The sequence below is a fragment of the Phaethon aethereus genome (genome assembly GCF_964289735.1).
Source record: "Phaethon aethereus genome assembly, chromosome: 14".
In the NCBI taxonomy this organism is placed as follows: Eukaryota; Metazoa; Chordata; class Aves; order Phaethontiformes; family Phaethontidae; genus Phaethon; species Phaethon aethereus.
Window position 1 is genome coordinate 20,089,566 of NC_138590.1, and position 12,737 is coordinate 20,102,302.

A 12,737-nucleotide genomic window follows, 5' to 3' on the forward strand; every position below is an offset into this window, starting at 1 on the left:
CGCCTTCACCGAGAGCTGAGCGTGTTTTACCACTCAGGTAATTAAAAGCATGCACATGGTTTGTGGTGGCAGCAGAGCTGATGGGTCGTTACTTGTTCACCTTTTAAGAGTGGGATTCTGTGCGCTTGGTGTGAGTTATATTACACGTGCTTAAATGTGTAAAATAAGGCATCATTGTGAAATGGTCACAGGTGTTTGCCGGTTTAGGGGTAACCAGCTAGCTTAGCTCCAATGTGATGATACGGAAAAAACCAAAGCTATCCTACTGCTGTGCTTAACTTTTTTTGGAGGGGAAGGTGCCTGAGCAGAGTAGATTTTTTGCAAGCATTACTTTCTTCCTTCTTTTAATTAAAATGTTTTAGTTGGTAGATACAGTAAAAATGTGCCTTTTCGGTTGTTGCGGATTATAAGTGAAAACTGGAAATCGGTATTTGTAGTCCTTCAAGCATTCAGTGTGTACATAGTAAATACCTGCAAGACCACACATCTGACCTCCCCCTGGGCAGCGGCATGGAAACTTCGCCATGTCAAGGACAAGAGAAGCAGCTGGAGTCGCGCAGCGCTCCAGGAGGAGCAGAAATCGCCTTTCGACCTGATCTCCACGTGGTTCCCCCAGAAGAGAAACAGCACTGACGGGCCATGGCGGTGGGTAGGTGCAAGGAGGGTGCTGGGCGCTGGCGGGGCTGGTGCCCGTGGGTGGGCGATGGTCCCCGCACCGCTGGGCTCTGCAGCTGCGGGGCCGCCGAAGTGGCCGCACGCTCCTTCCCCGCCGCGGCTTCGCCGTTCCCACGCCAGCTCCCTGTTTGCCTGGGAGGGCGATTAACCACGATCCGATCAGCACTGGGAAAAAGATGTCAGAGCCAGCAAGTGCAAAAGTTCAGGAGTAATTAGCAGAGCGATTCTAAAGTGCAGTAATTAGTGGCTAATTACTGCTGCAGAAATGCGCAAGGCATAGTGCCTTTTATTCCGGCCTCCCATGTAGGGATGGCTTATCTGGGGTTTGCCGGCAGTGGGGAGCCAGCATCTCCCTGTCCCCCGCGGTGGGAACGGGAAAAGTGAACAGAGGAGCCCGGGTGGGACGAGCCCCGCGCCCGGGGAAGCCGTGGGGGTGAACTCAGTCTGCTCTCCCGGGCACAGGCCCCGAGGCTGGGCCAGAAACGGGGACTTGGAATTTATACCCGCTGGCAAGAGGCCGGGCTGTGACCGCCCCTCCGCCCCGCGGGGCCGGGACCCCCGGCTCGCCCCCGTAACGCAGCTTTCCCCCCCGCAAGAGCTCCGCGCGTCGTCCGCAGGGGGCTGCCAGCTCATTTATCGTTATTCTTTGCAAATCGGGATGAGATAATTGATAAACCTGCGCTGCTGGTTGCGGGGCAGAGGTTTGCTTAGGAGCAAAGCGTGTCTGTGAAAACCCTCCTGCAGCCACAGCAGCGAGGTGACGCCCGCCGGGGAGGGGGTCTCGGCAGTACCCCACTGACAGGAAGACAGAGACGGCAGCATCCGATTAGCGGAGGCTGCAGCTTCGTCTCGGCGTTCCCGGGAGGCGCGGCGTGCGTGCAGGCAAGGAGGCTGTGCGCAGCCGGCAGAGCCCGAGCTCGGCGCCGGGCTCTGTGGGCAGGAAAGCTGTTCGTGTTCTCCCTTCGGGGAGTTTGGTACGGAGACACGAACTCCGTCGTTCAGCGCTGGAGTACGCGGCGTAGCTCACCTCTGAGCGAAAACTTCCACTTTGCGAAGCTGGGGAGAGCAGCCGAGCTGCCGTAACGCTCCTGCCAAATACATGCTTCTGCAGTTTCCAAGGGTCTATTATACCAAAATAAAGGTAAAATGAATTGGATTACCCATCTTTTCCAAACCAAACAGGAGTGCTTTTCACCACTGACACCACTATTTCAACAATGTAATGTTTAACTAGCTTAAGTTACACTATTTACCTAAATGCCTTTTTTTTCCCCCTTTACTGCTGAATCAGGAAAGTTGGGCCTGACAGGCGGGACCGTAGGAAGGGAAGCACTAGGAAAAGCGTTTAGGAATCGTGAGGCTCAACGGATCTGTGCCTGTCTCCTGCCCAGCTTGTGGCCCAGGGTAAAGGAGAAGATAAAGTTCCCTTCATCCCGCAGCCATGTGAACTGCAGCAAGTCCTGGTTTCCCTGAATTATTTTTTCCCATTCACTAGAATTGCAAAATTGGGATTATCATCATAGAAACCATAAAGAGTGCCCAGGCTGTGGCCATCGGCCCGTGCGGTGGCAGCGGCGTCTGCAGCATCCGACTGGGCTGCGTCGCCCACCGTGGCACCGGGTCCCCCAGCTCCCTCTGCGGGTGTCCCCGATTGGGTGTCCCTGCTCAGGTGCTGCCGCCGGAGTCACCGGCATTTGCGTCTCATTGCAAAGCTCATCCCTGTGGTGAAGAAGCACCGTGCTCCATTTTCACACATCCCCCCCCTGCCCCGCAAGACTGAGACTTTTTTACTCAAGGGCCAGTTAATTTAAGACCAAACATAGCCTGCTGCAATATTTCCTATCAAACTTTATTCTGCCACTGTATTTTATTTACAGCTCAAAACCTCAAGCCGAGACCGACAAGAGGAGGGAGCCGAGCGTTGGGCGTCGGCAGCGATGCTGGGGGACGGGCTGCGCGGCGCTGCCGCAGCTCCAGCCTTGCGTAAATGGACTCCTGCGCTTTTGCTTCCCCGGCTGCCCGATCCGTCCCATCGACCGTGGCACCCCGGCCACGTCCCTGCGCACACCTCACCCGCAGCCACAGCCGGGCCGTGACAAGTCACACGCGTGCAACAGAGTTAAACCTATTCCCAACTCACTTTTTAATGCAATATCACCAGAAAAGGTTAGTTAAAGGCTTTGGGCTAGTCTACACCTGGGGAAACTTGCTGTATGGTAAAATACAGTTTTGCTGCTCAGGAAGAAGCGATTAGAGAAGCGCTGACTCAGCAAGGCTTTGCCCCGGTGGTGCCTGGGCTGGCCTGTCCCCCGTGCAGCTCCTGCCCGGGCACCGCGGGCGTCTGCAAGCGCCCGAGGCGGGTGGGGGAAGACGAGCCGGGGTAGAGCATGGTGCTCCCATGGTGCTTGCTCCTGCCAGGAGCGGCTCTGGAGCTGCTCGGGAGATCTGCTTTGTGCCGAGAGAGGCAAAATCCAGCTTCACGGAGGGTTTGGGAGTCACCGAGGGGCCCCGGTGCCATTTTTAGAGCCCCGTTTAGCCAGATGCCGGGGGGGTGGGAGGGAACCCCCCGGAACGGGGTGCGATGCACGGCCACCGTCGTGCAGCCCGTTCCTGCCGCGCCATTACACCCTCAACATCAGGCTCCAGTCGCTCCCGCTCTGCCCCATCCTCACTGGGACGGCGTCAAGGGGCTTTGATGCCTAGAATAACTTATGAACAGATTGTGGAAGAGACAGGTTTACTTAATAAATAAATACAAATAACATACGGCAAGTACTAGCATGGAATATAGCAATATTCCCGTTGTAAGGGAGGCCAAGATGCCTGGGGCTTGGAGCTTTTGGCCGATACTGGTTTAGCTTAACACGCGGAGGGTATCTGCAAGCATTTAGCCAGGCTGGCGCTCGGTAACAGACTGAAGGGGTGATCTGAGCTTGCTTGAAGGCCATATAGAAGCTACATACTTAGATGGGTAAATATGTTAGTACAGCATATCCAGGGAAGTTTTGCCTTAGAATGACTGGGCACGGTAAAAGCACGCGTTCCCCTGGTGCCCGGGGCGTCCTTGGGGTGCCCTTGGCCACATTTCTGGGTGCCAGCCCGGGGCAGGTTTGTGCATGGCCCCGGGAGCTGCAGCGTGGCCGTGGCACGAGCCGGCCCCGCGTTGCCGGCAGAGGGCAGGGGGAGGTGGGGGTGCCAGCGGACTTTGGGGGGTGTCGGGGCTGTCCCCCTCATCTCTGCAAAGCTTCGTGCAGAGCGGAGGAGCTCTGCTTTGTCTATTTTTGGTAAAGCCTTTACCTAAAGCTCGGAACTCTAATGTTTGGCTCTGTCATACTAGCCAAAAAGAGAGAGAGCGAGGGAAAAGGAGGCGGCGATGGTTGGGTTTTGGGCTTCAGGTCTTCTCTGAGCTCCCGGGACGGAGCTTAGTCAGCCGAGACGGGCAGCGGGAGGAAGAGGATCGCCTTCTGGCCATAGTGAGTCCGCGGCCCCAGCTTGCTGTTCCCATTCTTCTTCAGACCAACAAACCAGTTCTTATCCGCGTGCTTTTTGGAGATGTACGTGTTGTAATGGTTTTCTTCGATCCTTTCAAGGAACAGGCACTCCTCGCCCAGTAACTGCTGAAAGAGAGCCCGGGTAAAGACAGTGAGACGGGGCGATGCCGGTCCCAACGCAGCGATCCTGGCTTGGGCACTCCCTGGCTAGGATGCTCTCCAGACCCGCCGCTGAGGTCTCCGTGCCGCAGTAAAGTTCGTATTTAATGTGTGGCAGTGATCAAGTAGCCTTGATTTAGTCCCCCGGGCTGGTCCTACAGTAACGCGTCCGTGACCTGGGCAGCGACCGAGCCCGGCCCCGCGCTCTGGAAGCCGGCCCTGGCGCGGGCTCCTGCTCTGGCACTAACCTGCGCGGTGGCCGCTGCGGGCTCCGGGCATGAGCACGGGGAACAGAAGGGCTCTTCGGTGAGGCTAAGCAGCCTGTGACCAGGATTACGTGTTGCGCGCTTCGCTGTAAATGGGACTAATCTCAAAGAACCAGATTATTCTCGGTGAGTCCATGCCCTGTTCCTCGGGCTCGGTGCGACCGGGATAGAGAGGGAAAACGCGGGGAGGCCTTTGCTCGGTGGCGGGGGGGCCATTGCCTGGGGCTGCCTCCCCTCGCGGCCCCGCTAGCGGCCCTGAAGCGCCTCGCAAAGCGGTGGCGAGGCGGCAGGAGGCAGGCAGAGGTGCGGGCAGGGCGCTGCCGCGGCTGGAAGAGCCGGGCCGGAGGTGCGCCCGCCCTGCTCTGCCGGGGTCCCCCACCGCCCCGCTCGCGGAGCCGGGGGGTGCAAAGCAGCTGCTGCTCCAGATCCGGCACACGATATTTGTCAAGTGTTCGAGGCAGGGCGGTAAATGGTGTTCTCTGATTATTTATTTATTTTCCCCCAAAATAAAGCCGGATGGAGAGCGGCCGTCCAGCTACCAAAATAACAGAGGCTAATTGTTGCTTGCGGTTTGCATTACTCAGAGCTACGAGATTTCTGCAAACCTCAAACCCTCTCTGTGTCTGGTCCCACATAAACCTCCTACTTACCGAGCCGTAGAGCAGCCCGTTGGTGTCCATCGCCAGGTACTGCCCAGACTTGGTGCTCTTTATATACACCTCTCCCACGCTTTCCGCGCTCAGCTGGAGCTGAACTGCAAGTAAAAATAAAACAACAACAAAAGTAAAAGGAAAATAGGAAAGGAAAAAAAAAAATAGAGGTTGTCAGAGACGGTGTCCAAGCTGCTAGGAAAGTTAGCAGGGTATTTTTGTTATGAAGCTTGGCTTATAAAGAGTTTATAAGAAACAGTACAACGTGTAATAAAAGTGTCTCCTTGTACCCTCTCCTTCAAAGAAACCCCACAGCCGTGTTTTAGGAACCAAAGACCAATTTTTTCCTTATTTTACATCAAAGGAAGGGCAGCCTTTTGGTTAAGATGCTGGAATGGGACACAGGAGATTGGGGTTTTAATTCTGGCTCTAATTTACAAATTTCTCATGTGGTTTTGACAAGACACTTAAGGAGTGACATATGAAGAAGTATTTCGAGAGCTAAACCAGGGACGGGCAGACTTCAGATGCCTGCGTTGCAAAACCCTGATCCAAAGCATCCCATCCGCTGCGTGCCGCAGCTGGCATTACGCGACGTGTCGTAGGCGGATAGCGCAGAAACAGAAAGGGCCGATCTTCATCCTAAAAAATACCTCCCGTAGGTAGCCGTGAGGCGTGCCTTAGATTGCCCGAGCCCGCGGTGATAACGTGAATTTGATACCAAACCGAGAGCTGAGCCTGCTGGCGCACGGGCTGGGCGGGGGCGATGGGTTCCTGGCGATGCTGCGTCGCTTCACGCAGCCCACCGGGCACCGGCTTTCCGTCCCCGTCACCGATGCTGGACTTCGGCTGGAAACTCTGGGGCAAAAAAAGCTCCTTATTGGCCTTGCAGTGCGGGAGGGGAGCGGCTCAGCTGCAGGCCAGGGCGTCTGGGCCACCTCCCTCCTCTGCTCGGCATCCTCCACCTGACGCAGCACATTTAAACTTTCTGTTTGCCTGGTTACCTTTTTTTGCCCCGTGAGTTCCTTTTTTTCTTACTTTGCAAATTATAGGAGTCTCAGAAAGTGACTAAAACTTGGCTCAAGTTCTTGCTTAACGTGTTTATGAGGAAGAGGCGAGGGAAGAGGCCACCGGGTTGGAGAGAAGCTCTGGGAGGACGGCTCTCCAGCACTGTGTGCTCAGGCAGGACCCCGGACTGCTCTCATGGGTCGGCAGGAAAACCCACGGCTGACCAGGTAGCGGCCCCGCCGGCACGCGCGGAGGGCTGCGGTTACAGCCAGGCTCTGACGTGCGAAGTCCAACTCTTCCGAAGGATCATTCCCATCTCCTCGTCAGCTTTTTTTTACTGAGCTTGCACTGCAGAGATTTGCAACAGGAATATTTAGGTTGGTTTGAATGAAGTAAGAATGGACGCCTCAGCTCCAGCTCCTTCCTTTTTTTTAAAATTTATTTTATTATATCCTTTTTTGGATGAGGTAGAAGACAATGTTACCTCTTGGCACGGCAGAAGCCCTTGTCCCAGTGAAATCTTTGCTGTAATGGTCACGTTCTTAATTTTTGGTGTTTCCTGCTCAGTAAATGATGGTTAATTAGTAAATTGCCTGGGTGCAGATTTGCAGCAGTACGCAGTCCTTGCCTGGTTGCAGCTGGGAGCTGGCAGCCGGCAAATGCCGCAGCGGGACAGCCCCCAGCCCACCCTGCATTCGCTGCGCTACTGGACGCGCTACTACCCCAGGACATGGCCAAGGAGAAGTCCAGCCGGGGAAAGAGGGAAACGAGTTAAAAACGATGATATTGTCCTAAAAACTGCCTCTGAGAGAGGGGAGCGGGGAGACCCTCCAGCTGCTGATGGGGACGTTAAGGTCTCCGGCCGCAGAGGGAGGGAGAATGGAAGGAGCTCATGCACAAATTCTTGCATTTTTTTACAGGTCTGTAAAGATATTTTCTTCCATGAAGTAATGGGATGAGACAGAGAAAATAAGGCTGTTTGTGGAAACAAGCATGGGCTTTGTCCTCGAGGGTCTGCCATGTCCTGGGGAGTTTTCTTTCCATCTCACGGTGCAAGCTCTGGATCCCCACGCACGGCAGCAAAGGACACGGTGAGGGAATCCTTACACAGGGCTGGACGACGAGGGCTCGGAGCGAGTGACTTCTGTTCTCCTTAGAGATCCTCCTGATTCTGGGGCTAGCACCCGGCGAGGCGGTTGAAGACGAAAATAAGAATTCTTGGTATTTACGTGGAACTAAATGCCCGTGGGAGCGGGCAGTTATTCGCAAAGCACCGATGCGGGCTGTAACGCAGCTGAGCACACTGGCTCCTCGGATGAGCCGTGGGCGTTCCCGTGCCTCGTCCCTCCCCGGGGGCTTCTCTCCCCGCTGTCACCCCCAGGTTGCCCGTGTGGATCTGGCTTGCTCCGCGCTGGCCGGTGCTTGTCCCAGCTGCGTAAGGAGCGTCCCACGGCGCCGGTCACAGTCTGGGCCGCTCCCCTGGCGCGTCGGGGAGCGGAGCCGAGCAGCTCCGGCGCTTGCCAGGCGCAGGGGCAGGGCCGCGGGCAGCCGTCAGTGCTCAGCGGCGGGGTACCGCGCCGGCAGGGCTGCTCCGCTGGCACGCAGCCCGTCCAGGAGTTTCCTCTGTAAATATTTGTACGTTCGGATATCCAAGTTTACGAGATCATTTACAGGAGGTTCCTTTCTGGCACGGGTTCCCAAACTCACGGCCGCAGGCCAGCAGCTGGTGAGGTGCGAGCGTGCTGGGGCGCAGCGGGGCCACGCACAGGAGTGCTGCCTGCGCTCCCTGCCTGCACTTGCTGCCTGTGTGCGTGGTGTGGCCATGGGGACTGGCGGCCGGAGGGGGAATGCTCACTCCACGCTGACGGGCTTGCTTTGCCGAGGGGAAAAAGGCCGGGCTGTGTGGCAGCATCCGTGCTGTGAGACGGTGGGCTTGAGGCTGGGGTGCAGGAGCTGGACACTCGTGTCCTCGTTAGCACCCCGTGTCCCGGGAGATGTCACCTTGCTGCGGGCTCTGCAAACCCGTGCCGCGCTCCCCGGGGCACACGGGCGTCTCTGCGTCCCCCTTCTGACTCCAGCAAAATCTCAGCCCTGGCAAAATCTGGCAGAGACGCCAGCTGAGCTCCTACAGCCTCTCCAGCCGCTGGCTTGTGGGTCCTGTGAGCCGGGTCGTGCCTTCTGCCGATCCCCTGGGTCAGCGTCCTTGTCCGCCTCTTGCAGGGCTTTGGGAAGGGTCAGTGCCCGGTTTACGCCAGGCTGCCGTGTTTATCCTTTGCCTTTGCCCGTCCTGCGTGGCCGCATGCTGTGCGAGTGGCGGGGAAACGGCGTTCATAATTAAAACTCTGCTAGAAACTGCCCTTCGTTAAAACAACAATAAGAAAGGTTAAGTTTGGGGGAGAAAGCCACATGTATGCTTGTGGTTTAAAGAAAATAAAAGTGCTTTTCTTAGAATTTGTAAGGCAGACTTGGCTCCTCCCAGCCCTTCTTTCTAACCAGATAGGAGCCTGGCAGGTCCCAGTTATATTCCAGTAAGCGTTCAGGATATGGTGTACCCAGAGGTTTCTGCCACGAACCGAGAGCTGCGGCGCGCAGCGGTGGGGAAGAGCCCGGCCCCGCTGCCCGCAGAGCCCCGCAGGGAGGTTTGCTGTGCTGCCGGTCCACCTCTCCTTGGGCACTGGTTTAAAAAAATCCTCCCAAGCACGTTGGAAGTGCAATAGCCCTAAAAGCTTAAAACTTCCCAACCGATACCTTGGATTTTGTGTCTTTGTCCTTACGCAGCCACGCTCTCCTTTGTCCGAGCGGTTTGCTGGGGGTGGCTCTGCGCGGCCCCACCGGTCAGTGCTGACAGCCTGGCCGGGCTCAGCGGGGAGAGCTGCCGAGGGCAAGGGGCTTCTGGCTGTCAGGGCCAGGTAGTCAGCTCTCACCTGAGGGCTTTGCGTGGCTTGGTCAAAGCAAGAGAGCCTCAGCGCTGCAGCTCGGCTCTGGTCGCGTGGGCTGCTGGCCGGGAAAGAGCTCTCGATGCCTTCGGTGCCATGGACGCCTACTGAACAGGACAAACGTGCACCGTCCCCTGCGTACAGGGTAGTGTTACTAATTGCCGATATTAAGGTTTGCCCTATGTCAGATAGTCTGCAGCACTTTATGGCAGCATTTACAAAACCGGCACTTTTTGGCACGCGAGTCCGGCCAGCTTCCTAGGGCAAACTGTGATGCCAATTATGGAGAACGAACGTCCTCCTAGAAAGGCAGTGGGAATGGTAGGACAAGTGTTGGCATCGGCGTGGCCACTTCCTCCCAGCAGCAGGTCCCCGATGTCCCGTGGGCTGGAGCCGCCGGCACCACCGACTGCCGGGAACGGGGACGGGCAAGAGGAGGCTCTGGCCGCGGATGGCAGCTCTGGGAACCTGCTAAATCTTCGCGACGCAGAGGTGCACGTAAAATGTGTTGTAACCGCTTCGGCACACAGGAGGCCGTGCTTGTTTTCAGAAAAAAGGGAGCGGTAACAGGAGTGCATTTCTAAAGCCCCAAGTCACAAAATAACTCTTTCTCACCTCACTCTTGCCTCTGTTGGGTTTTGCACCCTGCAGGAGTTTAGTTTGCTGCATACGGGGAGAAGGAAGTTCCCCAAAGGCAAGGGGACACGGCGTGCGGAACACACAGATAAAACCCGTTCTGCACACAGAGGGATCTGGGCCCGACCTCCCGCTCTGGCTGATGCCCGCTCGGGCGAGGGTGCCCGGCCGCAGCGTGCTGCCGGGCATCGTTGCCTTTGCACAGCCCGCTGCTGCGCCGAATCTCCTGACCCCGAGCAAACGCCAAGATGCCGCAGAATTACGTGCGACGGCCGCGTCTGCGTAGGATGTGAGGCTGCTCCCGAGCCTTTCTGTTCCGGCCGTGCCGCAGTTAGCACTTTGGTCCAGCACGCCGGCCTGCCTGCCACTCGTCTGATAACCAGTTTCAGATTTAATGCTCCTGCAGATGTGGCACAGCACACACACCGTGCCTGCCCGGGCTCTGCGTACGGGCTATAGGTGTGCTCGGCGTGTGTGCCGACCTCCTGGAGGGTGTGTTGCCACCAGGAGAAAAGAGAGTCTGGCACAGAGCCCGGCACAGAGCCCGTCTCCTCCAGCTCCCCCCTTCCTGGCTGATAAAGGCTGATAAAATCATAGGAGCAAGGAGGAGCGCCGAGAAGCCCCGCTGGGTTTGCTTACTGTGCTGGTCGCTGCGGTCCCTGGTCCCGTCCACTTTGCCGTCTGGGAGGATCCGTAGGAAGTGGCCGCCGTTGCTGCAATACAGGAGTTTGGGTTTCTTGTAGTTCCCCGGGGGAAGGTTGAACTTTTCGGTCAGGGCGGTGAAGGTCGTGATTTCCCCTTCGGCCATCTCCCAGCCTCTCCCGGCAGCCGGGCTGCAAGAGACGTGGCGGCGTATGGCAGGAGCGGTGGCACCGACTGCTCGGCACTCGCTGCTCTGCCAGGCTTTTAAAGGGAGGGCAGGGAGCCCGGTGGTCCCCGGCCAGGCCCCGGGCCGGCTGCGGGGCAGGTGATTCACACCGCGGGTGATGGCTCCGGCAGTGACACAGCCCGAAAGGTGATGCTCCTCGGGTGTGGGAGGAGGGGGGGGTCGTCTCCTCACTGGGTGACGGCTGGGTAGGGACTCTGTCCTTTTAATTTTATCACAGTGAATTCTGTTTTCTTTCTGCTTTCTATTGACGTGCGTACTAAAATTATACGCTCAAAAAAAGTCTGAAAAACACCCAGTGTCTGATTGAAAGCCACAAGAGGCAGGAAGGGAGCCCAGGTTAATAGCTCCCGCCACTATTATAACTTTCAAACACGATTATGACTGGGTACTGCAGCACGTACCGCATGCCAGATAGCAAATATTACTTCATACCTTGGCACTCCGCATCTCACCTGGCCACGGCACACGCACGCTAAAGGTCAGGAGAGGAGTTAGGTACTGTGGGAGATGAGCCGGGGGCAGGAGGCTTTCACCGCCTGGGCGGCGAGCAGATTTACCCGTATGCTGATGCATGTGGAAAAAAGGAACTTTAGGCCTAGATTATAGCACATTTGTGCACCCTTGCACCTCAGTAAAAGCGGTTAAAAGGGAAAGGCAAAGCTCTGGCTGATGCAGAAGGGCGTAAGAGGGCACGGGCACTACCAGCTGCTCAGGAGCAACAAGCACCATCCCGTGGGAGCGCTCCTTCCCGTGGGGCTCCTCTGCTCTCCCGGGGGAATGCACGGAGATCGTATCGAAACTTCATTTTGCAATACACCGTGTGGTCATGATCCGTGTTTAAGCAGGTGCCGTGCCAAAACCTGAAGGCATCATCAGACCAGTAAGGGAAAGATGCTGTGAACGCTGGCGGGGGAGAACTGCCATTGCAGCCATGGCCGTGGGATCAGGAGGTGCGGTGGGTGGGGACCGGAGTCCCAGGCGTAACCCGGGTATATTCAAATTTATCTGAATGTTGCTGGCCTAGAAACTGCATTTGAAATCTCCCATGAACATGCTGTCTGTCTTATACAAAGTTCTGCAGTGCTTATAGAGAAGTGGATTTACGAACAGAAAAAGAGAGGGCACAGTATAAATCTAGATACAGGAAATTACTTTAAATGTCACGTATTCCCGTAGCTATATTATGGGAAGTATTAGATAATCACTGTTTATACATATTTATATATTTACAGATTGTAAAAATGTCTATTTAGTGCTGAGTTGCACTACACAGTACTACATTAGGATGGAGCCAGTATCATACTGCGTGGGTGTGCCGTGGTACTTAAAGAGTGACCTGGGAGATATTAGGGACTGCAACTCTTTGCTATACAGACACACACACGTGTATATCTACACAGATAATCTCTAAACATTTGGCTGTAAACTCTTAAGTATGTAAATTTGCAAATGCAGCTGCAAGGAGGGGAAATTATTCTTTCACGTGGATCCCACAAGTCTGCAGAAGATAAAAACGTATGAAAGCTGGATTGCTAAAAGCTGAAACCTTGGAAATAAAGACTTCATGGCTGTTGCTGAAAACACACCCAGCCATTGCAACCAGCTTCGGTCAGTACATAGACTTTCATCCCTTGCTCTCAGACGTGTCCCCTTGGGGTCTCCGTCAGAACAGAGATTTCCTAGGAGAGGAGAACGCAACTGTCACGGACAAAATATTCCCTCTCATCCCAGGCCTCAGTTCCTTCTGGTAGCTGCTGGTTCACAACAGCTTCTCTTTCCTCTCGACTATTGGTCTGTGTTTTGCTGCAGATGGAGTTATTAAATCACTAATACAACAGCTGAACACAGAGGCAAATGCAAGGACATGCCATTTTAAACTTTTCCCCACTGCCCTCTCCCTAGAACCGTTCTGATCTTCTTTGGTAAGTCACATTTTCTGGGCCAACGTCTACCAAGCTTCCTCAGCTATATGGTGTTTTGCACTGGAGGCTCTTTTGGTTCTTGTCTAGGTTTGAAAACCGTCTCCA

General features: G+C 55.7%; 1 protein-coding gene across 2 annotated transcripts; it reads right to left on the bottom strand.

Annotated features, from left to right (window-relative positions):
* Nucleotides 1-4,097: 4,097 nt before the first annotated feature.
* On the bottom strand, nt 4,098-10,714 carry FGF1 (fibroblast growth factor 1; the record flags this gene model as incomplete). 2 transcript variants are annotated; one of them, XM_082006444.1, is made up of 3 exons in its annotated part: nt 10,461-10,714; nt 5,242-5,345; nt 4,098-4,289 (listed from the first exon to the last, which is right to left on the bottom strand). In XM_082006444.1, the coding sequence occupies exons 1-3, from the start codon at nt 10,627-10,629 to the stop codon at nt 4,098-4,100; spliced, it is 465 nt and encodes a 154-aa protein (XP_081862570.1). In that variant the 5' UTR covers nt 10,630-10,714. The 2 variants fall into 2 exon arrangements, with proteins under 2 accessions (XP_081862570.1, XP_081862569.1); XM_082006443.1 differs by having other exon boundaries at nt 4,098-4,292.
* Between the last annotated feature and the right edge of the window lie 2,023 nt (nt 10,715-12,737).